Genomic DNA, 26,749 nt, shown 5'->3' on the forward strand with positions numbered 1-26,749 from the left:
CGAACACTCCGATCGATAGCCTAACATCGCTAAGGCATGCACAAAATCTAGCGATGGCTACTAAGGACCTGAAAAAAGCAACAGGTCTGCCATAAAAAAAAGAGACACAAACGTTGAGGCAAAAATTGTGATACTTTCTCAGGACCAGAGAGTGTGGCGCAGTGGCTAAAGCTACAGCCTCAGCACCCTGGGGTTGTGGGCTCCAACCCATGCTGCACCTTGTGACCATGGGCAAGTCACTTAATCCCCCCATTGCTCCAGGTACACTAGATAGACTGTGAGCCCACCGGGACAGACAGGGAAAAATGCTTGAGTACCTGAATAAATTCATGTAAAACTGTTCTGAGTTCTCCTGGGAGAACGGTATAGAAAATGGAATAAATAAATAATCCCTTCATACATATAGATCCTGAAGTTCTCCATTAGCAGACCTCGGCAGTCTTAGGGGTCAGCTGCTATTTAGAAAAATGAGTATCTAAACATTATTAAGCTTTGAGTATATTTATAAAAGTAAAAATAAAAAAGTATAATACTTATTGTAATGAGTAAATACCATTTTCTATTGAAATATACACCGTCTATTGTTAGGAAAGGGGAGGTTTTATATTTTATTATTCATATTGGAAAAATAATAGAGGGAATGATGAGAGGGGAGGGTGGTAATTTTATGTAATATAAGATAAAATAGAAAGATTGTCAAGTGATGTGTTTAACTGTATTGTTGTAAAGTTTGTACACTTTGATGTAAGATTGAAAATGAATAAAGAATTAAAAAAAAGAAAAATGAGTATCTAAACATTATTAAGCTTTGAGTATATTTATAAAAGTAAAAATAAAAAAGTATAATCCTAGACCAATGACGAATCTGATGCTAGTATTCTGTGTGTTTAAACCTTGTACACACAGAAGCACCGCCGAGGTCTGTTAATAGAAAACTTCAGGATCTATATGTATGAAGGGATAAAAAAAGAGAGGCAGAAATCCCAGCATGAAAATTGAACTCAGGTTGTAGGGTAACATTTGAACCATAACATAGAAACATAGAACATGACGGCCCATCTAGTCTGCCCACACTAATGGCCCACCCCCTAACTACCTCCATGAAGAGATCCCACATGCCAATCCCATCTTTTCTTAAAATCTGGCACACTGCTGGCCTCAATTACCTGTTGTGGAACATTATTCCAGTGGTCAACCACCCTTTCGGTGAAGAAATATTTTCTGGTGTCGCCATGAAATTTCCCACCCCTGATTTTCAACGGATGCACTCTTGTTGCCATGGGTCCTTTAAGGAAAAAGAGATCCTCTTCCACCTCGATACGGCCTGTGACATATTTGAACGTCTCGATCATGTCTCCCCTCTCTCTGCGTTCCTCGAGTGAGTACAGCTGCAACTTACCCAGTCGTTCCTCATACGGGAGATCCTTGAGTCCTGAGACCATCCTGGTGGCCATTCGCTGAACCGACTCAACTCTCCGCACATCTTTTTGATAGTGCAGCCTCCAGAATTGTACACAGTATTCCAGATGGGGTCTCACCATGGATCTGTACAACGGCATTATGACCTCGGGCTTACGGCTGACAAAACTTCTACGGATACAGCCCATGATTTGTCTAGCCCTGGAGGAAGCTTTCTCCACTTGATTGGCAGTCTTCATGTCTTCGCTAATGATCACCCCCAAGTCACGTTCTCCTACAGTACTTGCTAGGATCTCACCATTTAGGGTGTAAGTCCTGCATGGATTTTTGCCGCCAAGGTGCATGACCTTGCATTTTTTGGCATTGAAACTTAGTTGCCAAGTCTTTGACCAATGCTCTAGCAGGAGTAGGTCCTGTGTCATACTGTTGGGCATTGAGCTTTTGTCGGGCACTGTGCTTTCATCTGTTGTGCGGTTGCCTACCATGTCCAGGGACTCCCCTATATCCAGCTTTCTTGTTACCCAGTCAAAGAAGCTGATCAGATTTGATTGGCAGGACCTTCCCTTTGTAAAACCTTGTTGATGGGGATCTCGTAGATTCTCCTCGTTCAGGATCGTATCCAATTGGCGTTTGATTAGTGTTTCCATAAGTTTACTCACTATCGATGTGAGACTCACCGGTCTATAATTCTCAGCCTCCGTCCTGCATCCCTTTTTGTGGAGTGGAATGACGTTAGCCATTTTCCAATCCAACGGGACTCTTCCTGTACTTATGGAAAGATTGAAGAGCACGGATAACGGTTCCGCCAGGACGTCACTCAACTCCCTGAGCACCCTGGGGTGTAGTTTGTCCGGTCCCATAGCTTTGTTCACCTTGAGTCTTGATAGCTCCTCGTAGACACTGCTGGGCGTAAACTCAAAATTTGGAAACGGGTCTTCCGAGTTTTCCCTCGTCGGCAGCTGAGGGCCGGATCCCGGCGCCTCGCAAGTGAAGACCGAGCAGAAGTATTCATTTAAAAGTTTGGCTTTGTCAGAGTCCGATTCTACATAGTTCCCATAGTCTCATAGTTTAAGTGGGGAAAGCCAATTTGAAGAGGAGGGTCTTTAATGCAGACTGAAAAGCAAAAAGAGTGGGAAATTGCATTTTTTGTTGAAACTGCACTGTTTTTAATATTTATAGTAACATAGTAGATGACGGCAGTCTGCCCAACCTGATTCAATTTAAATTTTTTTATTCTTAGCTATTTCTGGGCAAGAATCCAAAGCTCTACTCAGTACTGTGCTTGGGTTCCCACTGCCGAAATCTCCGTCAAAACCTACTCCAGCCTATCTACACCCTCCCAGCCATTGTAGCCCTCTCCGGCCCATTCTCCCCCCAAATGGCCATATATATACCGTGCAAGTCTGCCAAGTACTGGCCTTAGTTCAATCTAATATAATAAAATGGTAGACGCGCATGCGCACTAAAAAAATCGTGTTCCCTGAGCTGTCCCGTTTTTTTTAGTGCGCATGCGCGGGTTGTACGTCACCAGTCAATCGCCTCCACAGGCCGGACCGCAGCCAAACGGACCGCGGGAAGGGAAAGGGGGAGGGGAGGAGGGCTTCGAGGGAGCCGGCTGTCGGAGGAGGGCAGACGCGGGCCCAGGATCAAGTCCAGCTGTACAATCCTGTCCCTTAAGCCGCGGCGGCTTTGAAAACTGCTCCCTTAGTTACCGCGGGAAGGGAAAGGGGGGGGGGGAGGAGGACTTCGAGGGAGCCGGCTGTCGGAGGAGGGCAGACGCGGGCCCAGGAGCAAGTCCAGCTGTACAATCCTGTCCCTTAAGCCGCGGTGGCGGCTTTGAAAACGGCTACCTTAGTTCTTTGTTCGATTTTTTTTTAAAGTTTAACGCTGCCGCCATGGCTCCTCTCACGATCCCGGCCTGTGTCAGAGAAGGCTTCCGACGCAGGCGGGATCGTGAGAGGAGCCGCGTCGGCATCTTTAAACTAAAAAAAAAACAAAAAACCAGCAAATAACTAAGGGAGCCGTTTTATCTGCATGCTGCTACGAAGGAACAGGTGAAGGGGAGGGAAATGCTGATGCTGATGCACAGGGAGCAGGCAGGCATGGCAGGCAAACAGGGGGAGAGGGAGAGGGAAAGGGGCTGCTTTGGGGGTAGGGGTGTGCTGGGGGCACACAGCAATCATGGGCAGGGGATCACAGAGCAGGCAGGCATGGCTCAACAAGGGGAGAGGGAAAGGGGGCTGCTTTGAGGTGAGGGGTTTGCTGGGCCAGCAGCAATCACAGGGGGGAAACAGAAGGGGGCCACGGAGCAGGCAGGCATGGCACAAAAGGGGGCAGGGGCATTGGAAAACGGGGCTGTTTTGGGGGGAAGGGTGTGCTGGGGGCACACACCAAGAGATAGGCAGGCATGACGCAATGGAGAAATACAGGCAGGCAGGGCACAAGGCAGACACACAAACAGAAAGAATGACAGACAGACAGACAGCATCCAAGCACAGAGAGAGAAAGGAAAAAAAAACAGTCTACTCTAGCACCCGTTGGACAGGGGGAGAACGAAAGAGATGCTGATGGACGGGGGGGGGGGGGGGTGAAGAAAAAGGAACGGAGGACTAATGTTGGACAGGGGGAGAAGGAAACAGGTGCTGCTGGACAGGGGGGAGGTAAAACAAAGGGAGAAGGGCTGCTGCTGCATAAGGAGAGCAGTGAAGGGGTGGTGGTGGATACAGGGGAGGTAAAAGGAAGGGAAAATGGACAGGGGGAGCAGGCAAGGGGTGATGATGGACAGCCAAGGAAAAAGAAAGGCAGAAAGAAAAAAAAGCGACTAAGGAGAGAGAGAAAGAAATAAAGACAGACACACACACATATGTTCTAGCACCCGTTAATGTAACGGGCTTAAAGACTAGTATTTAATATTATTTTATGATTCTAGATCCTCTGTGTTCATCCCACGCTTCTTTGAACTCCGCCACCATTTTCTTCTCCACCACCTCTCTCAACAAACAACAATTATTACTTCCCAAGAAATTTTTGAAACAGATAAGCCTTCAATAACTTTCTAAAATGAAAATACAAAACAGAATGGACAAAATTCAGATTCCCAGCTAGTAGCCTGTGTCTTGTAAACACAGAGGGGCATTTTCGATAGGACATCTAAGTCTGAGTTTTGGGAAAGACGTCCAGAAATCCAGTTGAGAAAATGTCCATTCCTAAAACAGCAAGACGTCTATTTTAAAAAAAATTTTTTAATGATCTATGTAGACGTTTTGGTCATTAGTACTTCTTTTTGACCATTCTCAAATATAAATACATCCACATGAAAAACGTACAAAAGCAAGTTTTCGTCTAGGCAGCCTGCATTTTTAGCAAACTGTTCAGACAGCTGAGCACATTACATTTGTGATTTCTATTCCGCCATTACCTTGTGGTTCAAGGCGGATTACATACGAATTGTCATGATAATACAAAATACATACAGTGGATTACATATAAATTATCATGATAATATAAATACATAAGGTGGATTACATGTTCTTATATAAGGGTTGATTCATAATCATGGCAACTATTTCTTTTTCTCTCAAAAATGCGCCAACACTGGAAATCTAATATATGCGTTTGAAAGTGTGTGACCTGCAGTTCTTAATGTTCTCACCAGATAAGAGATGAGTGCAGGCGTCTCTGGTGGAGGAGAAGCAAAAAACATGACATTTGAAATCATTGTTTTATTATGGCAGACAGTGTACAACACGAACCACAAAGTACAAGTACAAATTGCTTAACTGTTAAAATCGTTGAAAGTAGAGAGGTTGTGCTCGGTTTGTTGTCATTGTTGGGTAAGGCGGTGAATACCATTCAGCTGCCTTTGATTTGCTAATGTGTACTATCTCTAGCTGAAATGCAATTAAAATGTCCTTTTTGTTAGCAAAGCGTTTCCCATACAAGGGCTTCTTCACTTTAAGGATCAGATTGAAGTCACACGGACTAAGATCAGGAGGATGTTAACAGTTAGACAGTTTGTACCTGTACTTTGTTCTTCCTGTTGTACACTGTAAAACAATGATTTCAAATGTCATGTTTTTTGCTTCTTCCCTACCAGAGATGCCTGCACTCATCTGTTACCTAGTGGCAACATTACGAAGTACAAGTCACACACTTTCAAAGGTATGTACAGTGTTCCCCAGGTCGTTCGCGGTCCCGGTCATTCGAGGTATTTTCCAACCGCAAACCGCCAACAAGGAGAGGGCAGTGGGAGAGGCAGGAGAGAGCATTCGGAGCTCCGCGAGTGCAGGAAAGCACTCGCAGTACACTCCGACCGCCTCTTCCTGCACTAAGTCTGGCCTTATCCAGTCAGGAGCTGCTTTGACACGCTGCTCCTGATTGGATAAGGCCCAACTTAGTGCAGGAAGAGGCGGTCGGAGCGTACCGCAAGTGATTTCCTGCACTCGCGGTGCTCTGGCTGCTCTCCTGCTGCCCTCTCCCGTTGCCCTCTTCAGGCTCCCCCATGAAAAACCGTATTTGCGTTTTTTTGAGATTCACAGGGGCTCCTGGAATGGAACCCCCGCAAATATCGGGGGAGTACTGTATTAGATTTCCAGTATTGTACATTTTTGAAAGAAAAAAAATAGTTGTCATGACTTATCTGAAATATTTGAGGTAGAACTGGTTAGAAGAAGTCAGTGCTTAATATAATGAAAACCTCTTGGGGCCTTGTTCCTGCTTTTTTCCTTTGTTCTCAGATGCTTTCTCTGATCCAGACGTGGTGCTGGAAATGCACCAGTCCACATTCTCCTGGTCATCTCCTTGCAGTGACAGTGTGAGCCATCCTGAGTCTGGAGAGGAGCCAGAGCAGAAGGGAGCTCTGGAGACCTATGTCCATCATCTGGCAGTGAAGAAGGTGAGAAATATCCCAGGAGTCAAGGGTGGGGAAAGAGTCAAAAGAAAACAGTGCAAATAGTGGAGGAAACACTTCATTCATCATTCAGTCCTCACAATGACTCACATATCAGTCTGATCACTTTCAACTAGTGCTGCTCGATTCAGGAAAAAAAATTAAATTCGATTTGATTCAGCCTATTGAATCGATTTTTCTATTCGATTCGATTCAATTTTCCTGCCCAAGTGGATATTTTTTTCAAATATCTTGGTGGGTTTATTTTATAGTCTCTTCACCCACTTTGTCCTCTCCTTCCCACACTTATGCTGTGGTGTAAACAAAATAAACAAACAAAAAAGACTTTTCCTCTCTCTCTTAAATCCTAGCTCACGTTCGTGGTCTAACACCACAAAATAGAAAATAAAATTATTTTTTCTACCTTTTGTTGTCTGATCATTATTCATATCTTATCGGTCCCCGGCTCTAGTTGTCTTCTGATAACTTGCTTGCCAGGGTCTCCTTCTTTCTTCTTTCTCCGTGCTAACCATCCATCTTCTGTCTATGTCCTCTCCTTCCGTTTCCCTTTCCTCTCTTGGAGGTCTGGTATCTTTTTTCGTCTCCATCCACCTTTTCTGAATTACCCTTTCATCCTTCATCTCTCTCTCCTTCCCCACCACCCCAGGGTCCACCATGTCTCCCTTTCTCTTCCCAACTACCTTCCTATCCAGTATATCTATCCCTCCCCTCCACACCATCCCTTGTCTTCAATTTCTCTTCCTTTCTGTTCCTTCCCTCCCTAAATCCCATTGTCCACCATCTCTCCTATTTTTAGATCTTTATTTCTTCTATCCTTCCCCTCATCTCCCCTCTCCATGATCTCCCCCAAGTCCATCTCCCCCTTCCACCAAATTAATTTCTCCCATCTATCTTCTCTGCCAGCACTCCTCGTGTCTTCTCTCCACTGCGGCCCGCCCTCAGTGAAAACTTCCTGTTTCTGCCTGGGTGGCCGAATGGAGAGAAGACGCCCGGAGTAGCGGCAGTGTAGTGAGTCGCATTCGCTACCGCCACTTATGCCTGGCCAGGGAGGAGAGGATAGAGCCTTGCAGCTGGGAAGGAGAGAGCCTTGCTGCCCCAATCTGTACACAGAGACCCGGAGTCCTTGCTTCGATGTAACTTCCGTTTTTTGCCAAACCAGAAGTTACATCGAAGCAAGGACTCCGGTGGCAGAAGGAAATCCCGAATGGGTCTATGGTGGTAGCAAGGGGCCAACGAATCGGTAAGTCCGATTTTATGCAATAACAAACCGATTTGAATCAATTCACCCAAAGTGAATCGGAGAATCGATTTGAATCGCGAATTGGGCAGCACTACTTTCAACCATCCACTTGTTCAGCTCATGACTCTACTGATCCATTTACATTTCTTCCTCATCTATTTATATAGGGTCTTTTTGGTTTATTAATAATAATAATTTTATTTCTTATATACCGCTTTACCATAAGTTCAAAGCGGTTTACAACAAGTTACATACAATGAGAGTAAGAGATGTTTATAACAAGAAGTAAGAGATGTTTACAACAAGAAGTAAGAGATGTTTACAACGAGATACATACAATGAGTGTATGAGATGTAAGGGGAACAGAAAAAGTACTTTCTGGGATACAAGTTGCAAATGGAAGAGAACCAAGATGGTTTGAATCAAAATGAAGTATTACTGTGCTCATAATTTTAGCTATTTATTTTTGTTCTCTTAGGGAGCATTGGTGGGTGTTGTTGGGAAAGTCGGCTGTGGAAAGAGCTCACTACTTGCAGCTGTCACAGGAGAGCTTAACCGGTAAAGTCCAGGAAGAGCCCTTCTGCTAATCAGGGCAGCCTATGAGGGGTTGTGGTTTGAAGCTAGGGCCATGTGCAAGAGGGTGTGGTCTGAAGCCAGGGCTATGATTTGAAGCCAGTATCTGAGGGGAATGAGGATTCAGGTCAGGGTCTTCTTGTGAAAAAGTGTGATCTCATGGAAGAAATATGAAATCATGCAGTGTGTGTGGATTACAGAGAAAAAAAGGGATCATGAATATAGAAAGACCTGAGGGAGGATTGAAGAATAAATGTAGAGGATTGGAAGGAGGATTCAGAGAGAGTTGGAGGCATGAACTGCATATAGAGAGTGAGTTGGGTGAAAATAATGTAAGAAATGCATGAAATACAGGGGGCTGGAGAGAGATAGGGAATTTTGGAGATGATGGCTAGGTATGTATAGTGAAAAATGGCTAATTCAACATCAAAACTTCCAGCACCTTAATCTAATAATAATCAAATAAGACCATATATAATAATAATAATTACATTACATTACATTAGTGATTTCTATTCCGCTTGTGCCTTGCGGTTCTAAGCGGATTACAAGTTAGAAGACTGGACATTTCCAGGAGCGTTACAGTACATAGAATCAAGAATGTATCTTGTTACAATTGTTAGTCTGGAACATTTCCAGGAGAATTGAAATATGGAATGATATGGAATAATGATCCTCCGATGGCTAGATTACCCCAATGGTTGTTATGAAATAGATCACAAAACCCGATCTTCATTGGATCAATAAATAATTTGATTATATTTTAACTTATTTTTGAATTTTGTATCAAAAGGTTTTCTACTTATTTTTTTCATGCATTCATACTCCAATTTTAAGGCGCTCCCTTAAACATTTGCTACTATATTAAAGCTAAGTGTTATGGTGAAGCTATTAAGCTAAATATAAATTGGAGTATGAATGTATGAAAAAAATAAGTAGAAAATCTTTTGATACAAAATTCAAAAATAAGTTAAAATATAATCAAATTATTTATTAATCTAATGAAGATCGGGTTTTGTGATCTATTTCACAACAACGATTGGGGTAATCTAGCCCTCTGTGGATCATTATTCCATATTATTATTATATATGGTCTTATTTGATTATTATTAGATTAAGGTGCTGGAAGTTTTGATGATGAATTAGAATCAGGGGTAGAGAACTCTGGTCCTCGAGAGCCGTATACGGCTCTCGAGGACTGGAGTTCCCTACCCCTGAATTAGATATATTGGATTCCAGCTATTGAATAGCCAGTTTTAAAACTGCTATAATATAGTGAAAAATGGCAGCATGGGAAGTGTAGAGGGAGCGGGTGGAGAGGCTGGCCTGTAAGTTTGGTATGGGAAAAGTTTGATCCCCAAATCATTCTTGCACTCTCTTGGTTTGCTGAGGATGCTGCAGAGAGAGCATGCACGGTACTTTTGCAATGATGACCTCTAGAGCTTGGTTTCAGGGCTCATGATTGCAGCATTCTGGAAGGAGTTGTGGTATATGGCTGTCGCTACAATGATTGGACTAGGTATATTTTAGGGAAAGATCCCCAGGTAGCTCTGAACGAAGGATCATATTATTAGGATCCTAAATGAGCTGGAAGCTCAAAGGAATAAAAGGAAACTACCAGGTAAAAAAACGAAATTCTGGAGAGAGTGTAATATGTGGACCATGCAGAGAAACGAGGGGATCTAGAGAATACAAAAAGGAGTTAGTTGTCTTAGCCCTCAATACCACATCTTCTCTTCTGTTCCAAAAAAACCCCCTCAAATTCCCCCACACTATCTTTTTTGCAGGAAAGATGGACATATCTGTGTTTTGGACCTGGAGCAGGGATTTGGCCTCGCAGCTCAAGAGCCATGGATCCAGTTTACCACCATCAGGGAGAATATCCTGTTTGGGAAAAGATACAATGCCAAATTCTATCAGGAGGTGGTAGAGGCCTGTGCTCTGAATGATGACCTGAAGGTGAGTTCCTGGGGGTCAAGAGGTGACTTATCTGATGGCCACAGAATTAGGAGTTAGATTGGGGTGAATGATGGCCTTGGTATATTTGGATTTCAACGGTGTGTTTGACATTTCCATAAAAGAGGGTCATAAATATGCTGAGCTGCCTTGAGTTGAGTCCTAAGATATTAACCTAGGTTAGATACTGGTTAAATTATAAGCAACAGAGAGCAGTGTTTAGAGACCTCTAGGGTATATATATAATATAATTTATTTCTTATATACCGCTACATCCGTTAGGTTCTAAGTGGTTTGAAGAAAATATACATTAAGATTATAAATGAGAAGTAAGAAGGTACTTAAAAAAGTCCCCATTGTTTTTCTGCTAATATGCCTCTCTACCCAGACTTAGGACAGAAAGAAGACAGTGAATGGGGGGGGGGGGTACAGCCACATGCTAGAAGAGCAAGATATTTCTCAATAGACAAAAGAAAATGCATTTGGAAATGCTTACAACCTTCAGAATACCCCTCCACCCCCCGATGAAGTCTGAAAGTGGGCTGGTGGAGAGAGATGTCATTGATATACACTGGTCAGTAGCATTGTGGCCCCGCATGGGAAGATATTTGGCAGCTCTCCTTCAGCTCATTAGAATTCAAAATTGCTCCAGCTTAAACATTAATGAAGACCATTGTTCTAAACCATTAGATATTCTTTGGCAGGCTCTGGCTGAGATCTGAGATGCAACTTTTGCTTTTCTGTGGATTTGCACATGAGCATCTAAGTGCTGCCTTTCATCTTTCAGATTTTTCCAGCAGGTGACCAGACGGTGGTGGGGGAAAATGGGGTGGCCCTCAGTGGGGGACAGAAGGCTCGGGTAGCCTTGGCCAGGGCTGTTTACCAAGTGAGTAGACCACATTTATACATTTAAACTGTCTCATTCTCTCAAAAAGAAGTTTTATCGTTTACTGGTCCTCCTTACACCCACTGCACTACAGAAAGGATCCTGAAATCAGTGGCATAGCAAGGGTGGGAAGCACCTGAAGTGGTGATGCCCCCCCACACCCTCTTCTCTGTCCCCTGCTCCTTGTACAACAACCCTCCCTCCCCACTCCTTCCGCACCCCTATGCCAAATTTGCACCCTCCCTTCCCACCACAGTACCTCTTTAAATCTTCGCCAGTGGGAGAAACTTCTCTGGCTTGCTAATTGCACTGGCATTCGCTTTCCTTTTGATTAGAGAATGACACGGGGACCGTTTATCGCGGTAAACTGTGGTCACCGCAGTAAATCCGCAGGAATAGAGACATTTGCAACTGGTTTGCCGCAGGAATGGGGACAAGACCTTTCATCGCCCAGTGGGAGTGGTAAAAAGTCTTGCTCCTGTGGTAAAAAAAATTGCTCCTGTGTCAGACTCGGCATCTCCTTCCCAGCTCCTCTTGCACCTATTATACCTTCAGGAGCCAGCCATGCCATGATGAAGACAGAAGGAATCCAAAACCAAAGCCTGAGATCAATGTTATTTGAAGAATAAAATTACCAGACAACAAAAGGTAGAAAAAAATTAATTTATTTTTTATTTTGTGATTAGACTATTTCAGTTTTGAAATATGGTATCCTGCTAGAGCTGGTATTAGACATAACTGGAGACTGCAAAGCCCAGGCTGTGCTCCTTTAGCTTCCAGCTGGCTTAGGGCTCTCTCTGTGTCCAGGGGGAAGTTGCCCTAGTTGTACTCCCCTAACACTATTCCTGCCGTGTGTGACTGAAGTATTCTGTTAGCTTGATTTTTCTATGTAGCATTCTGTAGTAATTTGGTTTGTTCAGTTTTCACAATAGTGGAGGGGATATTTGTGAAAGGGAGGGGAGACAGGGGTTTTGTTGATCCTTGCTCTGTATTATTTGTGTTTATAAAATGACAATTGTACAGAATATTGTCTCTTTTAATACTTTACTAAAATAAGTTCAGTATAAAATCATAACTATTCGAGGCTTGTGTGGATGGGATCTGACAGTTTTGCGGGACGGGAACAGGGACTGAGCTTGTGGGGATGGGGCAGGGACGGGGACTGAGCTCGCGGGAATGGGGCAGGGACGGGGACTGAGCTCGCAGGGATGGGGCAGGGATGGGGACTGAGCTCGCGGGGATGGGGCAGGGACGGGGACTGAGCTCGCAGGGATGGGGCAGGGACGGGGACTGAGCTCGCGGGAATGGGGCAGGGACGGGGACTGAGCTCTCGGGGCGGGAACGGTGATACATTTTTTTCACTGTGTCATTCTCTACTTCTGATGTCTCTTCCTGGCCCTGTGATCGGGAAGTTATTTCAGAGGGAGCTAATCTGGTACGAGCAGCTGGCTAGAGCAGTCGCTCGCGCAGGCGAAGAATTTAAAGAGGTATGGGGGGGGGGGCGTGAGCATGGTGTGGTGGGGCAGAGAGGTTACCGGTGCCTCCACCAAGATGGTGCCTGGCGTGGTCCGCCTCCCCTGCTTACTATGCCATTCCCTGAAATTAATCAGGAAATGCATCTTTGGAAGCCATGCATGCTAGAACGATGCATAGCTTTTATAAAACTGACCTAGGGAAAGCAGGTGCGCACATTTACACTTCTGCCTGAGTCTGTGTGGATGCTTATGCATTTTATAATATATGGATATACAGCAAAATCATGGCTGCGAGCATAGTTCGTTCCAGAAGCATGCCTGTAATCCAAAGCACTCGTATATCAAAGCGAATTTCCCCATAGGAAATAACGGAAACTCAGACGATTCGTTCCACAACCCACAAACTTTAATCCAAAATACTATACGTACTTGTATTGCAAGACTTTGCTCGTTTAGAACAGTCACTACACTCTTGCAGTGTCAGAGAGAGAGAGAAGAACCATTGGCTCAGTTGTGATGATGTGACGCGTGTATACTGTATGTACTGGTATTGCAAGACTTTGCTCGTTTAGAACAGTCACTACACTCTTGCAGTGTCAGAGAGAGAGAGAAGAACCATTGGCTCAGTTGTGATGATGTGACGCGTGTATACTGTATGTACTGGTATTGCAAGACTTTGCTCGTTTAGAACAGTCACTACACTCTTGCAGTGTCAGAGAGAGAGAGAAGAACCATTGGCTCAGTTGTGATGATGTGACGCGTGTATACTGTATGTACTGGTATTGCAAGACTTTGCTCGTTTAGAACAGTCACTACACTCTTGCAGTGTCAGAGAGAGAGAGAAGAACCATTGGCTCAGTTGTGATGATGTGACGCGTGTATACTGTATGTACTGGTATTGCAAGACTTTGCTCGTTTAGAACAGTCACTACACTCTTGCAGTGTCAGAGAGAGAGAGAAGAACCATTGGCTCAGTTGTGATGATGTGACGCGTGTATACTGTATGTACTGGTATTGCAAGACTTTGCTCGTTTAGAACAGTCACTACACTCATGCAGTGTCAGAGAGAGAGAGAAGAACCATTGGCTCAGTTGTGATGATGTGACGCGTGTATACTGTATGTACTGGTATTGCAAGACTTTGCTCGTTTAGAACAGTCACTACACTCTTGCAGTGTCAGAGAGAGAGAGAAGAACCATTGGCTCAGTTGTGATGATGTGACGCGTGTATACTGTATGTACTGGTATTGCAAGACTTTGCTCGTTTAGAACAGTCACTACACTCTTGCAGTGTCAGAGAGAGAGAGAAGAACCATTGGCTCAGTTGTGATGATGTGACGCGTGTATACTGTATGTACTGGTATTGCAAGACTTTGCTCGTTTAGAACAGTCACTACACTCTTGCAGTGTCAGAGAGAGAGAGAAGAACCATTGGCTCAGTTGTGATGATGTGACGCGTGTATACTGTATGTACTGGTATTGCAAGACTTTGCTCGTTTAGAACAGTCACTACACTCTTGCAGTGTCAGAGAGAGAGAGAAGAACCATTGGCTCAGTTGTGATGATGTGACGCGTGTATACTGTATGTACTGGTATTGCAAGACTTTGCTCGTTTAGAACAGTCACTACACTCTTGCAGTGTCAGAGAGAGAGAGAAGAACCATTGGCTCAGTTGTGATGATGTGACGCGTGTATACTGTATGTACTGGTATTGCAAGACTTTGCTCGTTTAGAACAGTCACTACACTCTTGCAGTGTCAGAGAGAGAGAGAAGAACCATTGGCTCAGTTGTGATGATGTGACGCGTGTATACTGTATGTACTGGTATTGCAAGACTTTGCTCGTTTAGAACAGTCACTACACTCTTGCAGTGTCAGAGAGAGAGAGAAGAACCATTGGCTCAGTTGTGATGATGTGACGCGTGTATACTGTATGTACTGGTATTGCAAGACTTTGCTCGTTTAGAACAGTCACTACACTCTTGCAGTGTCAGAGAGAGAGAGAAGAACCATTGGCTCAGTTGTGATGATGTGACGCGTGTATACTGTATGTACTGGTATTGCAAGACTTTGCTCGTTTAGAACAGTCACTACACTCTTGCAGTGTCAGAGAGAGAGAGAAGAACCATTGGCTCAGTTGTGATGATGTGACGCGTGTATACTGTATGTACTGGTATTGCAAGACTTTGCTCGTTTAGAACAGTCACTACACTCTTGCAGTGTCAGAGAGAGAGAGAAGAACCATTGGCTCAGTTGTGATGATGTGACGCGTGTATACTGTATGTACTGGTATTGCAAGACTTTGCTCGTTTAGAACAGTCACTACACTCTTGCAGTGTCAGAGAGAGAGAGAAGAACCATTGGCTCAGTTGTGATGATGTGACGCGTGTATACTGTATGTACTGGTATTGCAAGACTTTGCTCGTTTAGAACAGTCACTACACTCTTGCAGTGTCAGAGAGAGAGAGAAGAACCATTGGCTCAGTTGTGATGATGTGACGCGTGTATACTGTATGTACTGGTATTGCAAGACTTTGCTCGTTTAGAACAGTCACTACACTCTTGCAGTGTCAGAGAGAGAGAGAAGAACCATTGGCTCAGTTGTGATGATGTGACGCGTGTATACTGTATGTACTGGTATTGCAAGACTTTGCTCGTTTAGAACAGTCACTACACTCTTGCAGTGTCAGAGAGAGAGAGAAGAACCATTGGCTCAGTTGTGATGATGTGACGCGTGTATACTGTATGTACTGGTATTGCAAGACTTTGCTCGTTTAGAACAGTCACTACACTCTTGCAGTGTCAGAGAGAGAGAGAAGAACCATTGGCTCAGTTGTGATGATGTGACGCGTGTATACTGTATGTACTGGTATTGCAAGACTTTGCTCGTTTAGAACAGTCACTACACTCTTGCAGTGTCAGAGAGAGAGAGAAGAACCATTGGCTCAGTTGTGATGATGTGACGCGTGTATACTGTATGTACTGGTATTGCAAGACTTTGCTCGTTTAGAACAGTCACTACACTCTTGCAGTGTCAGAGAGAGAGAGAAGAACCATTGGCTCAGTTGTGATGATGTGACGCGTGTATACTGTATGTACTGGTATTGCAAGACTTTGCTCGTTTAGAACAGTCACTACACTCTTGCAGTGTCAGAGAGAGAGAGAAGAACCATTGGCTCAGTTGTGATGATGTGACGCGTGTATACTGTATGTACTGGTATTGCAAGACTTTGCTCGTTTAGAACAGTCACTACACTCTTGCAGTGTCAGAGAGAGAGAGAAGAACCATTGGCTCAGTTGTGATGATGTGACGCGTGTATACTGTATGTACTGGTATTGCAAGACTTTGCTCGTTTAGAACAGTCACTACACTCTTGCAGTGTCAGAGAGAGAGAGAAGAACCATTGGCTCAGTTGTGATGTGTGTGTACTGTATGTACTTGTATTGCAAGATATTGCTTGTATATCAAGTTAAAATTTAATAAAATGTTTTGCTTGTCTTGCAAAACACTTGCAATGCAAGGTTTTACTGTATTTCAGAATTCCATTCAACTGCACCTTCAGGAATGCCTACATGTACGCTGCGTAAACAAATACTCTATGCTTCAGCTACATGTCTCTTTATGTGTGTGTAACCCCAGCAGTTTGATGAGCACCTATTTCTGCATGCATTGTCCTATGACATGTACTTTTATCTGTATTTCGCAGAAGTGTCTCCAAAGATAGCATTAGGGTGGCGATTGCAAAAACATGCTGACTTTAATGTTTTCCACAGCATGTGCGTTATTTACTCAGAAAAGGTGCCTGATCTGCACATAAATGAGGCTCAGTGTCTCTGCGGCATCTTTAAACCTTTTTTCAAAGAGAAAATACACCTTTGAAAATTTCATTTCATTTATTATAGGGTTACGAGAGATCCGGATTTACCCGGCCATGTCCTCTTTTTAGAGGACTGTCCAGGTGTCTGGATGGCTTTTCAAAACCCAACACTTTGTCCTGGTTTTGAAAAGCGTTGAGATCAGGACCGTGTCTGGAGGGCATCTGCACATGTGTGGCTTCAGCGCAGTGACATCACATGCGTGCACGCAGGCATGCAGCATCATCGCGACGCATCTTCACGTGTGCAGATGCACGCCAGACTCGCTCTGAAGAGACAAGGTATGTGTGGGGCTGGGGTTGGTGGGTGGAACAAGTTGGGGCCGGGGGTGGTGGAATGGGGCGTGGCCAGGGACATAAGAACATAAGCAATGCCTCCGCTGGGTCAGACCTGAGGTCCATCGTGCCCAGCAGTCCGCTCACGCGGCGGCCCAACAGGTCCAGGACCTGTGCAGTAATCCTCTATCTATACCCCTCTATCCCCTTTTCCAGCAGGAAATTGTCCAATCCTTTCTTGAACCCCAGTACCGTACTCTGCCCTATTACGCTCTCTGGAAGCGCATTCCAGATGTCCACCACACGCTGGGTAAAGAAGAACTTCCTAGCATTTGTTTTGAATCTGTCCCCTTTCAACTTTTCTGAATGCCCTCTTGTTCTTTTATGTTTTGAAAGTTTGAAGAATCTGTCCCTCTCTACTCTCTCTATGCCCTTCATGATCTTGTAAGTCTCTATCATATCCCCTCTAAGTCTCCTCTTCTCCAGGGAAAAGAGACCCAGTTTCTCCAATCTCTCAGCGTATGAAAGGTTTTCCATCCCTTTTATCAGACGTGTCGCTCTCCTCTGAACCCTCTAGAGTAACGCCATATCCTTCTTAAGGTACGGCAACCAATTTGGACGCAGTACTCCAAATGCTGACGCACCATTGCCTGATACAATGGCAGGATAACGTCTTTCGTTCTGGTAGTAATACCCTTCTTGATTATATCTAGCATTCTATTCGCTCTCTTAGCGGCCGCTGCGCACTGTGCCGTCAGCTTCATTGTCATAGTGTCATACAAGAACGGGGCAGGGCCACATTTCCTCTTTTTTCTGATCTAAAATCTGGTAACTCTAATTTATTAAAACTTGTATGCTGTAATTCTAGAGTTTCAAAGCTGATTACAATGAAACATATGTATTAATGTAAAACACGCCGCCATCAAAACACAAAGATACAATATCAGACAATAAAAGCAATCAATATATCATAAGCAAATATTTAAAAGTCACTAATAAGTGCTTAAAAATAGCCTTGTCTTTGGCTGTTTTGAAACTCTAACATACCTGTTTCAATAGGAAGCCTTGAAAGAAATGAAAGTTCAAATGTTTGCAAGTAAAATGGTCCTGCAGACTTAGGGCTACATTTCCAACCACTTTGCGACCCCCGACCCGATTCACTAACCTTCCTCCCGAGCGTATCCACACCTGATCCGATCCGCGCATGCAAATGAGGGGAAACGGCATACAAAGTAGAAAGGGCCTCGATTCACAAAATAAATTCAGGCACATTGACTGGGCTGGCCAATCCAAAAACTAGCGACTGCTGAGGACCAGTCGCTTGTGCAAAAACCCTGCTCTCTGCCCCGCCTCTCCTGCTCTTGCCGCCCCGACTCCGTGGTTTTAACTCGTGGGTTTAAAGCGGGGTTGCACTACGGCGTGTTCTGTTAAGTTCCAGAACACGCCGCAGTGCTGCCCCACTTTAAACCTGCGGGTTAAAACCATGAGCTGGCGAGTAAAAGAGTTTTTTAAAAACTACAACGAAAGCAAAAAAATAAAAGCACGGAGAGAAAGCACATGCGCAGACCATCTACAGCAGACATGTCAAACTCTAGCCCGCAGTGTGTTAAAAATTGGCCTGCCAGACATTTTCAACTTTATACTAAATCTGGCCTGCCAGCATGAACCACTGCCGCTGCTGCTCTTCACTCGCGTCTGCCTTCGCCTGGTCTCCTCTTCAAAGCAGCCGGCTGAGGATTGGTGGCCGGCTGTAGCGAACCTCGCAGGTCACTGTTGACCTCGGTAGCACGTTACCTCTGACGTGATCCCATACGTCAGAGGAGGGGCGGGACCATGTCAGAGGGAATGTGCTACCGAGGTGGACAGCAGCCTGCAAGGTTTGCTACAGCCGGCCGGTGATCCTCAGCAGGCTGCTTTGAAGAGGAGACCAGGCGAAGTGAAGAGCAGCAGCAGCAGTGGCAGCGGTTGGTGCTGGCGGTCCATTGGAGATCAGGAAGCTGGGATGGAGGGAGGGTGGGAACGACGGGCCAAATTTGAAGGTGAGACCAGGAAGAAGAAGGGGGGGAAACATACAGGCCTTCAGGATGGGGGCAGGCCCTGGGGTAGAAGTACTCGGAGGGAGAGAAGGAGGGGTCCAGATGTGCATATGCTGTACTGAGTGGAGGGTAGGTAAGAAATAAAACAGAGGAGAGGGAGAGAGATGGTGGGCAATGGGATGGAGGGAGAGAGGGAAGGAACAGAAAGGGAGAGAAGTTGGACACAAGGGATGGTGTGGAGGGGGGATAGAGATACTGGTTAGGAGGGTAGTTGGGAAGAGAAACAGAGAGATGGTTGACCCTGGGGTGGTGGGGAAGGAGGGAAAAATGCTGGATGAAAGGGTAGTTGAGAAAAGGACAGATGGTGGATCTGGGGACTGTGGGGTCCATCGTTGCAGCTGTGGATATGGACACGATAAAAAGGAAAGATGACAGACCTCCGAGGGAGGGAAGGGAAACGGAAGGGGAGGACAGAAATGGAAGATGGATGGTTAGCACAAAGAAAGAAGAAAATGACAAATGGGCAGGAGACCCTGGCAAGCGAGCTATCAGAAGACAACCAGAGCCTGGGACCAACAAAAGGCAGAAAAAATAATTTTATTTTATTTTTGTGATTACAATATTTATTTTGTTTACACCACAGAGCCGGTGTGGGGTTGGAGATGTTGTAACCCTATATTTCTGCTAAGACTAAGCCTTAGTCACTTAGGGTCCTTTTGTTAAGGTGCGCATTTAGTGCGCGCTAAATCGGTTAGCGTACCTTAATAAAAGGACCCCTAAGTATCTTAATTAAAAATTTGGCCTGCGACTTAGCCTTTTTTTCAGATTTCGGCCCCTTATTAGATTGAGTTTGACACCACTGATCTACAGGCAAAGAAGATGGTCTGCGTATGCGTCAGGATCGCCCTTCAGCGATCTGTGTATTCGGTTAGGAGCATGCCTCTGATCAGCCTAATTTGATTGCGGACGCGTTGTGAATCGGGTGCCCGGCCACCTCACGGATCGGATCGCCCACAGATCGGATCGGATATGCATGTAACATGGAGATGGTCTCCATATGAAATAATATAAAGTGTCTGATTGTAGGAGGAGCTGACAGCTCCTGCAATCCCAGACTCTCTCAACAGGACAAGCTCACAGCTCCTTTAGGAGGTGCTGCATATAGAGGGGGTGAGGAGTGCTCACAGCTCCTTCAGTCCTATTATCGAAGAGAGGCAAAGACTATGGGGCCTCTGACTGCCTTTTTCTTCTTTTGGTCATTGGACACCATGACACTCTCTTCTTTTCTCTTTTCTCAGAATAAGGAAATATACCTTCTCGATGACCCATTGGCAGCTGTCGATACTGATGTTGCCAGTCACATCATGGAGAAGTGCATTCTGGGAGTTCTCAGACACAAGACTAGAATCCTTTGCACGCATAGGCTGGAAGTCTTGGACAAGGCAGACATATTGGTGCTGATGGAAGATGGAAAAGTAGTGCGAACAGGTAGTGGCTCTGCTGTCAAATGATGGGCAGTTGCAGAACGCCTTGGTGACGTCCCTGAGAAGCTGCTGTCCAGCAGAAAATTGAAAGATGCTAAGCAAATCAGGATGTAGCATCTTTTAGCTTGGCCTTTTTAGAAGGGTTACCCTACCATATTAAAGCAGTAACTCATATTGTCTGCATATAGAGCCTTTAATAAAATTTCCCTAATCAATATAGGCACAGTGTTCTAATTCACTCTTAAGAATTTGATGGTAACTGTGCCACAAGTTTTGTGCTTGTAGACGAGTATATTCAAGACGAAATTATTTACATTTCCTATGAAAAATCACATATATGTTCTCTCTTGATGTGGTATGTAAGTGCACTCGAGTAGCCTAGGAAAGGGTTAAAGCAAGAATGCATTGCACATGTTCTCAGGTGTGCCCAATCCCCAATTACAGGATTATCTGTGTGTTTGGGCAGGTAGAATATGTCTCTGGAGAAAAGCGGACTCCCAGAGGCAGGAGGGAGAGCAGGAAAGTAGAGGCAGAGCTCTCTGAAAGTGGTTGCCAGCTTTCAAGTAAATTGTTTACTGGGTTTTAGGGAGAAGTATTGATGTGAACTAGAGAATGACACGGTGACAAAATTCATCACTGTTCCCGTCCCCGCGGATAACCGCAGGAAACCATCTTCATGTCATTCTTTAAGAAGAGAGGGAAGAATCAGAGTATGAATGGCCAAAACCACTGACCCTCAAGCTTTGCTTTGAAGAATGCTGGTGTAGAAGGACCGAGGTTGAAACAGACACTACAGAATGACAGTCTCTGGTATCCAGAGCAGATATTGTGATGTCATAATGCCTCATTCCACCAGTGCCTAAGAGCCAATCACATCAGTGATGTCACAATGGCTTCATTATCCTTGGCTCCCATAAGAATCAGAGTATGAATGGCCACAACCACTGACCCGCAAGCTTTGCTTTGAAGAATGCTGGTGTAGAAGGACTGAGGTTGAAACAGACACTACAGAATGACAGTCTCTGGTATCCAGAGCAGATATTGTGATGTCATAATGCCTCATTCCACCAGTGCCTAAGAGCCAATCACATCAGTGATGTCACAATGGCTTCATTATCCTTGGCTCCCATAAGAATCAGAGTATGAATGGCCACAACCACTGACCCGCAAGCTTTGCTTTGAAGAATGCTGGTGTAGAAGGACTGAGGTTGAAACAGACACTACAGAATGACAGTCTCTGGTATCCAGAGCAGATATTGTGATGTCATAATGCCTCATTCCACCAGTGCCTAAGAGCCAATCACATCAGTGATGTCACAATGGCTTCATTATCCTTGGCTCCCATAAGAATCAGAGTATGAATGGCCACAACCACTGACCCGCAAGCTTTGCTTTGAAGAATGCTGGTGTAGAAGGACTGAGGTTGAAACAGACACTACAGAATGACAGTCTCTGGTATCCAGAGCAGATATTGTGATGTCATAATGCCTCATTCCACCAGTGCCTAAGAGCCAATCACATCAGTGATGTCACAATGGCTTCATTATCCTTGGCTCCCATAAGAATCAGAGTATGAATGGCCACAACCACTGACCCGCAAGCTTTGCTTTGAAGAATGCTGGTGTAGAAGGACTGAGGTTGAAACAGACACTACAGAATGACAGTCTCTGGTATCCAGAGCAGATATTGTGATGTCATAATGCCTCATTCCACCAGTGCCTAAGAGCCAATCACATCAGTGATGTCACAATGGCTTCATTATCCTTGGCTCCCATAAGAATCAGAGTATGAATGGCCACAACCACTGACCCGCAAGCTTTGCTTTGAAGAATGCTGGTGTAGAAGGACTGAGGTTGAAACAGACACTACAGAATGACAGTCTCTGGTATCCAGAGCAGATATTGTGATGTCATAATGCCTCATTCCACCAGTGCCTAAGAGCCAATCACATCAGTGATGTCACAATGGCTTCATTATCCTTGGCTCCCATAAGAATCAGAGTATGAATGGCCACAACCACTGACCCGCAAGCTTTGCTTTGAAGAATGCTGGTGTAGAAGGACTGAGGTTGAAACAGACACTACAGAATGACAGTCTCTGGTATCCAGAGCAGATATTGTGATGTCATAATGCCTCATTCCACCAGTGCCTAAGAGCCAATCACATCAGTGATGTCACAATGGCTTCATTATCCTTGGCTCCCATAAGAATCAGAGTATGAATGGCCACAACCACTGACCCGCAAGCTTTGCTTTGAAGAATGCTGGTGTAGAAGGACTGAGGTTGAAACAGACACTACAGAATGACAGTCTCTGGTATCCAGAGCAGATATTGTGATGTCATAATGCCTCATTCCACCAGTGCCTAAGAGCCAATCACATCAGTGATGTCACAATGGCTTCATTATCCTTGGCTCCCATAAGAATCAGAGTATGAATGGCCACAACCACTGACCCGCAAGCTTTGCTTTGAAGAATGCTGGTGTAGAAGGACTGAGGTTGAAACAGACACTACAGAATGACAGTCTCTGGTATCCAGAGCAGATATTGTGATGTCATAATGCCTCATTCCACCAGTGCCTAAGAGCCAATCACATCAGTGATGTCACAATGGCTTCATTATCCTTGGCTCCCATAAGAATCAGAGTATGAATGGCCACAACCACTGACCCGCAAGCTTTGCTTTGAAGAATGCTGGTGTAGAAGGACTGAGGTTGAAACAGACACTACAGAATGACAGTCTCTGGTATCCAGAGCAGATATTGTGATGTCATAATGCCTCATTCCACCAGTGCCTAAGAGCCAATCACATCAGTGATGTCACAATGGCTTCATTATCCTTGGCTCACATAAGAATCAGAGTATGAATGGCCACAACCACTGATGGTGTAGAAGGACTGAGGTTGAAATAGACACAAGAAAATGACATGGGTTTATTTCCCGCGGTTATCCGCGGGGACGGGGACGGTGAAGAATTTTGTCACCGTGTCATTCTCTAATTTGAACAGAAAAAGCCCGGTCAGAAAAAGCCCTAGTCCTCTCCACTTCTTCCGTAAATCTTTAAAAACTTTTTTATTTGCTAAACACTTTGAAAATTAATCCTCTTGTAATTCTTGTTGTTTCTCTTTTAGTATATCTTTTTAAATTATTGTTAACCGAGTCGAGCTTCCTCCGGTTGATGACCTGGTATATAAAGCTAAGTTTTAGTTTAGTTTAGATTAGAGGTTTCTTGAAGAATGTTTAGATACTTGAAGTAGGCATAGTTTTCATATGTTTTATGTCTATTATACAAAGTTTAACCTGCTCAGGGGATTTTTTGTCATTTTTTGATATTGCTTTTTTAATAAACCTTAAGTATACGAGGGGGTGCTGATACGAGGGGGTGCTGGCAATTCAGGCCAACCAACCAATTTCCTAAATTCTGAGCGTTATTTTGTCACTGTAGCTGAAAAAAGTGTTATCTTATTTTGTTAAGTGCCAATTTTTCAGAAATGAAATTCTATGTTATGACATTGTTTCAGATCATTGATTGAACCATATCCACGTCATTCTCTTGCTGGTTGGGTTGAGAACTTTTCAGCACCCCCTTGTAAATGGAAGAAACCCACTGCCACGGACAGTGTGTGTGTGTGTGTGGGGGGGGGTTTCGGGGGTGGCGGCAGGAGGGAGTGGGCATCCCTCCTGCCGGCCGACTTGTGGTGGGGCTAAGGGGTTCCTTGCCAGCTGATCACAGCAGGGAGATTTCCTGGCCGCAATCAGTTTAGCGGCTGCGTCTATTTGCTGGCCTACATTTTAGGCCCTAGGAAGACACCTAGGGCTGCTTAAGCTTGCCTAAGGCCACTTCCGTGTGAAACCATGCCCACATCCAGCCTTGGGTGAGCTTAAGCATCCCTAGGTGCCTCCCTGCACCTGCAACAGATGCCTACGGTGTAGGCAGCCCGCCTCGGTTTTTGTTTTTGTTTTTAAACGTGCGTCCTGATTGGCTGGTTAGACAGCGGTAGGATGCCTACCGCCACCTACAATTGTGACGCCATTTATAGAATCTGGCCCAGGATGTCTACCCTTTGCTGTTGTCTCTCAGACACAGTGACTGACTCTTCTGGGATCCTCTTTGTGTCATGCTTGTAAGAGCTTGGGGCTGCTCCGTTATATCTTGCCGACAGGTTATTCATAGTGTCATACAAGAATAGAAGAAAATCTCATTCCCTCTTTATATTTCCGGCAGCTAAGGGCTGTAAAAGTAAGAAATATCACGAGCGCATTCTTTCATATAAAGCAGCTTATTACGATAAAGACTTCCGTCCACTACTACTTCAATCCAGCTCTTATGAACATTTTTGAAAACTATTGAAAACCTTTCTTTTTTCAAAATTTCTGACTAATTAGATCCTTTGCATTCTTCGCATTATAACATGTATTTTCTTAACATAATTTTTTGTTAACCGCATCAAGCTCAGGGTTATGCGGTATAAAGATCTGCTGTTATGTTATTTTAGTCAGTATGATCCCGTTCTTAAACATGGCAACAACCACAACTAAACAGCAGAAATTCCACTTTCATTTCCCTTCCTGTCTCCTCTTTTAGCTGACCTCCACTCCAGTCCTCTTTCAGCTGAGCTTCAGTCCTCTCCTCTCTTTCGGCTGACCTCCACCCTTCTCCCTTCTTTGTTTCAGTGCATTCTCTTTCCATTTCTCTTTCCAGGGTCTCCGTCAGAGGTCCTCTCACAGGTGGAAGTGACACTCAAGCACCGAGATGAGGAGGCTGAGGGAAAGGAGGAAGCTAGGATCGGATTGGGAGCTTCAAAGGGTTTGCATGGAAGTAAGAAAAGTTGCTCATTCACGGGGATAATAATTCTATAACAGTGTGTCCCTATTTAGGCACCTAGAGGGCACTTATGTGGCACCTAATCTATACAGGAAAGTAATTGCTTGTGGCGAAATGCTAGAAAATACATGTGTAACCTATAGTACGAGGGATCTTCAAAAAGTTTCCACATTTTTATTTTTTGAACCCTTTGTTAAATATCTCAAAAGCAAATGACATCACTTTTCCACATAATCACCCTGTTTTGCGATCCATTTTCCCAGTGTCCTACTAACTTCCCAATGCCATCAGAAAAGAATGTTTTTTTGGCTGAGGGTGAAAATATGCAGGTGCGGAAACCTTTTGAAGAACCTTCGTATATTAATTATGCAGCTAAGTGTGAATCCCATGGACCCTGCTGGAAAACCGAACCCAGGTCCACCCAGTCCCACCCATCCCCGCCCTTCAAGCCCCGGTTACGCCCTGTCACGCCTCCAGGCTCCCAATCCTGCCCCAGCCCTGCCTCCAATCCCGCCCCTCGCTGCCTGTTCTTGTCGGGCAGCACATCCATGCAGCATGGATGCCCTCCTGCACGAAGGAAAGCTTTTCAAAGCCTGGATAAAGTGCTGAGTTTAGAAAAACCATCTGGACCCTTGGACATGTCTGGGGAAATCCGGACGTCTGGAAACCCTACCCATGTATATGCCTACCTGTGAAATATGCAATATGTAAGGGGAGTGTGTGGTGCAGTGGTTAGAGCTAGAGCCTCAGCACCCTGAAGTTGTGGGTTCAAATCCCTCACTGCTCCTTGTGACCCTGGGCAAGTCACTTAATCCCCCCCTTGCCCCAAGTAAACTAGATAGGGTTTGAGCCCACCAGGACAGATAGGGAAACATGATAAAGTACCTGAATGTAAAACCATTTAGGATATAAGTGGTATGTAAATAAAAATGCACATATATACAGAATTGTACATAGGTGGAATTATGACATATATGTGCCATTGTGCTAATTATTTACTGCACAGAGCTGGCATGAAAATGTTAGCACCCCATTTTATAGAATTTCTCCCCCATACTGCTGTCAATATGTGATAATCTTGACCTGAACCCCATTTGACAACTGGGAATTCTCATCCCATGGCATTTTCTAGATATTAAACCTTCCTTTCAACTGCTACTCTCACATAGGAAGAAGGACATCTATCTGATTTTTCATCAAGCCAATGGATCTCAATACAATGATAAATTTAATTCATAGATTAATTGCTTAGAATTGAAATCTCTATAATGAATACCATCCTGATGTTTTTCTCCTTTATCACTATCGGCTTATCAGTTCCAGCGCCTCTCCTTCTCTCCGGTCCTCTTTCCTGCTGGCACCCCCCTACTGGCATCTCAGGGCCCGTCTGAAGGGCCTGCATGCATGCGCAGACGTCGGCGATGCCTGCGCTCTTCCGGGTGCCTTAAGCTGTGGCCAGTACCTTTAATATGCGGGACACTGTTCTCAATAGATCTACTCTTGCTTTCATTGCTGACCTGCTCCCTTTGTTTTATCATTCTCAGAACTGCACAGGATGGATGAAGAGTGTGAGCCAAAGGAGTGTGGACATGAGCCTTTGGTTGGTTCTTATCCCTGTAAACTGGAGGAAAAAGAGACAGAGGAAGACTTTCCCTACAGCTACCATAATGAGGATGAGGCAAAGAAGGAGGGCACAGTGTCAATCCATGTTTATCGATCATACTGGAATGCTGTGGGCACTGGTCTAGCATGTCTCACACTCACCTCCTTCTTCTTGATGCAAGGTATGCTGGCATTA

At 44.7% G+C, this 26,749-nt stretch overlaps 1 protein-coding gene across 3 annotated transcripts in view; it reads left to right on the top strand.

The window, feature by feature from the left end:
- The window catches only part of LOC117357597 (multidrug resistance-associated protein 7-like), a 90,517-nt gene that overhangs the window by 16,769 nt on the left and 46,999 nt on the right, over positions 1 to 26,749 (top strand). For all 3 annotated transcript variants that reach the window (XM_033938417.1, XM_033938418.1, XM_033938419.1), the window contains 7 exons: positions 6,156 to 6,313; positions 8,047 to 8,126; positions 9,929 to 10,100; positions 10,885 to 10,983; positions 19,942 to 20,131; positions 24,829 to 24,945; positions 26,496 to 26,735. In XM_033938417.1, the coding sequence (XP_033794308.1) occupies positions 6,156 to 6,313; positions 8,047 to 8,126; positions 9,929 to 10,100; positions 10,885 to 10,983; positions 19,942 to 20,131; positions 24,829 to 24,945; positions 26,496 to 26,735 (1,056 nt within the window). The remainder of the gene's footprint in view (positions 1 to 6,155; positions 6,314 to 8,046; positions 8,127 to 9,928; positions 10,101 to 10,884; positions 10,984 to 19,941; positions 20,132 to 24,828; positions 24,946 to 26,495; positions 26,736 to 26,749) is intronic.

This window comes from Geotrypetes seraphini, chromosome 3 (assembly GCF_902459505.1).
Source record: "Geotrypetes seraphini chromosome 3, aGeoSer1.1, whole genome shotgun sequence".
NCBI classification, from domain to species: Eukaryota; Metazoa; Chordata; class Amphibia; order Gymnophiona; family Dermophiidae; genus Geotrypetes; species Geotrypetes seraphini.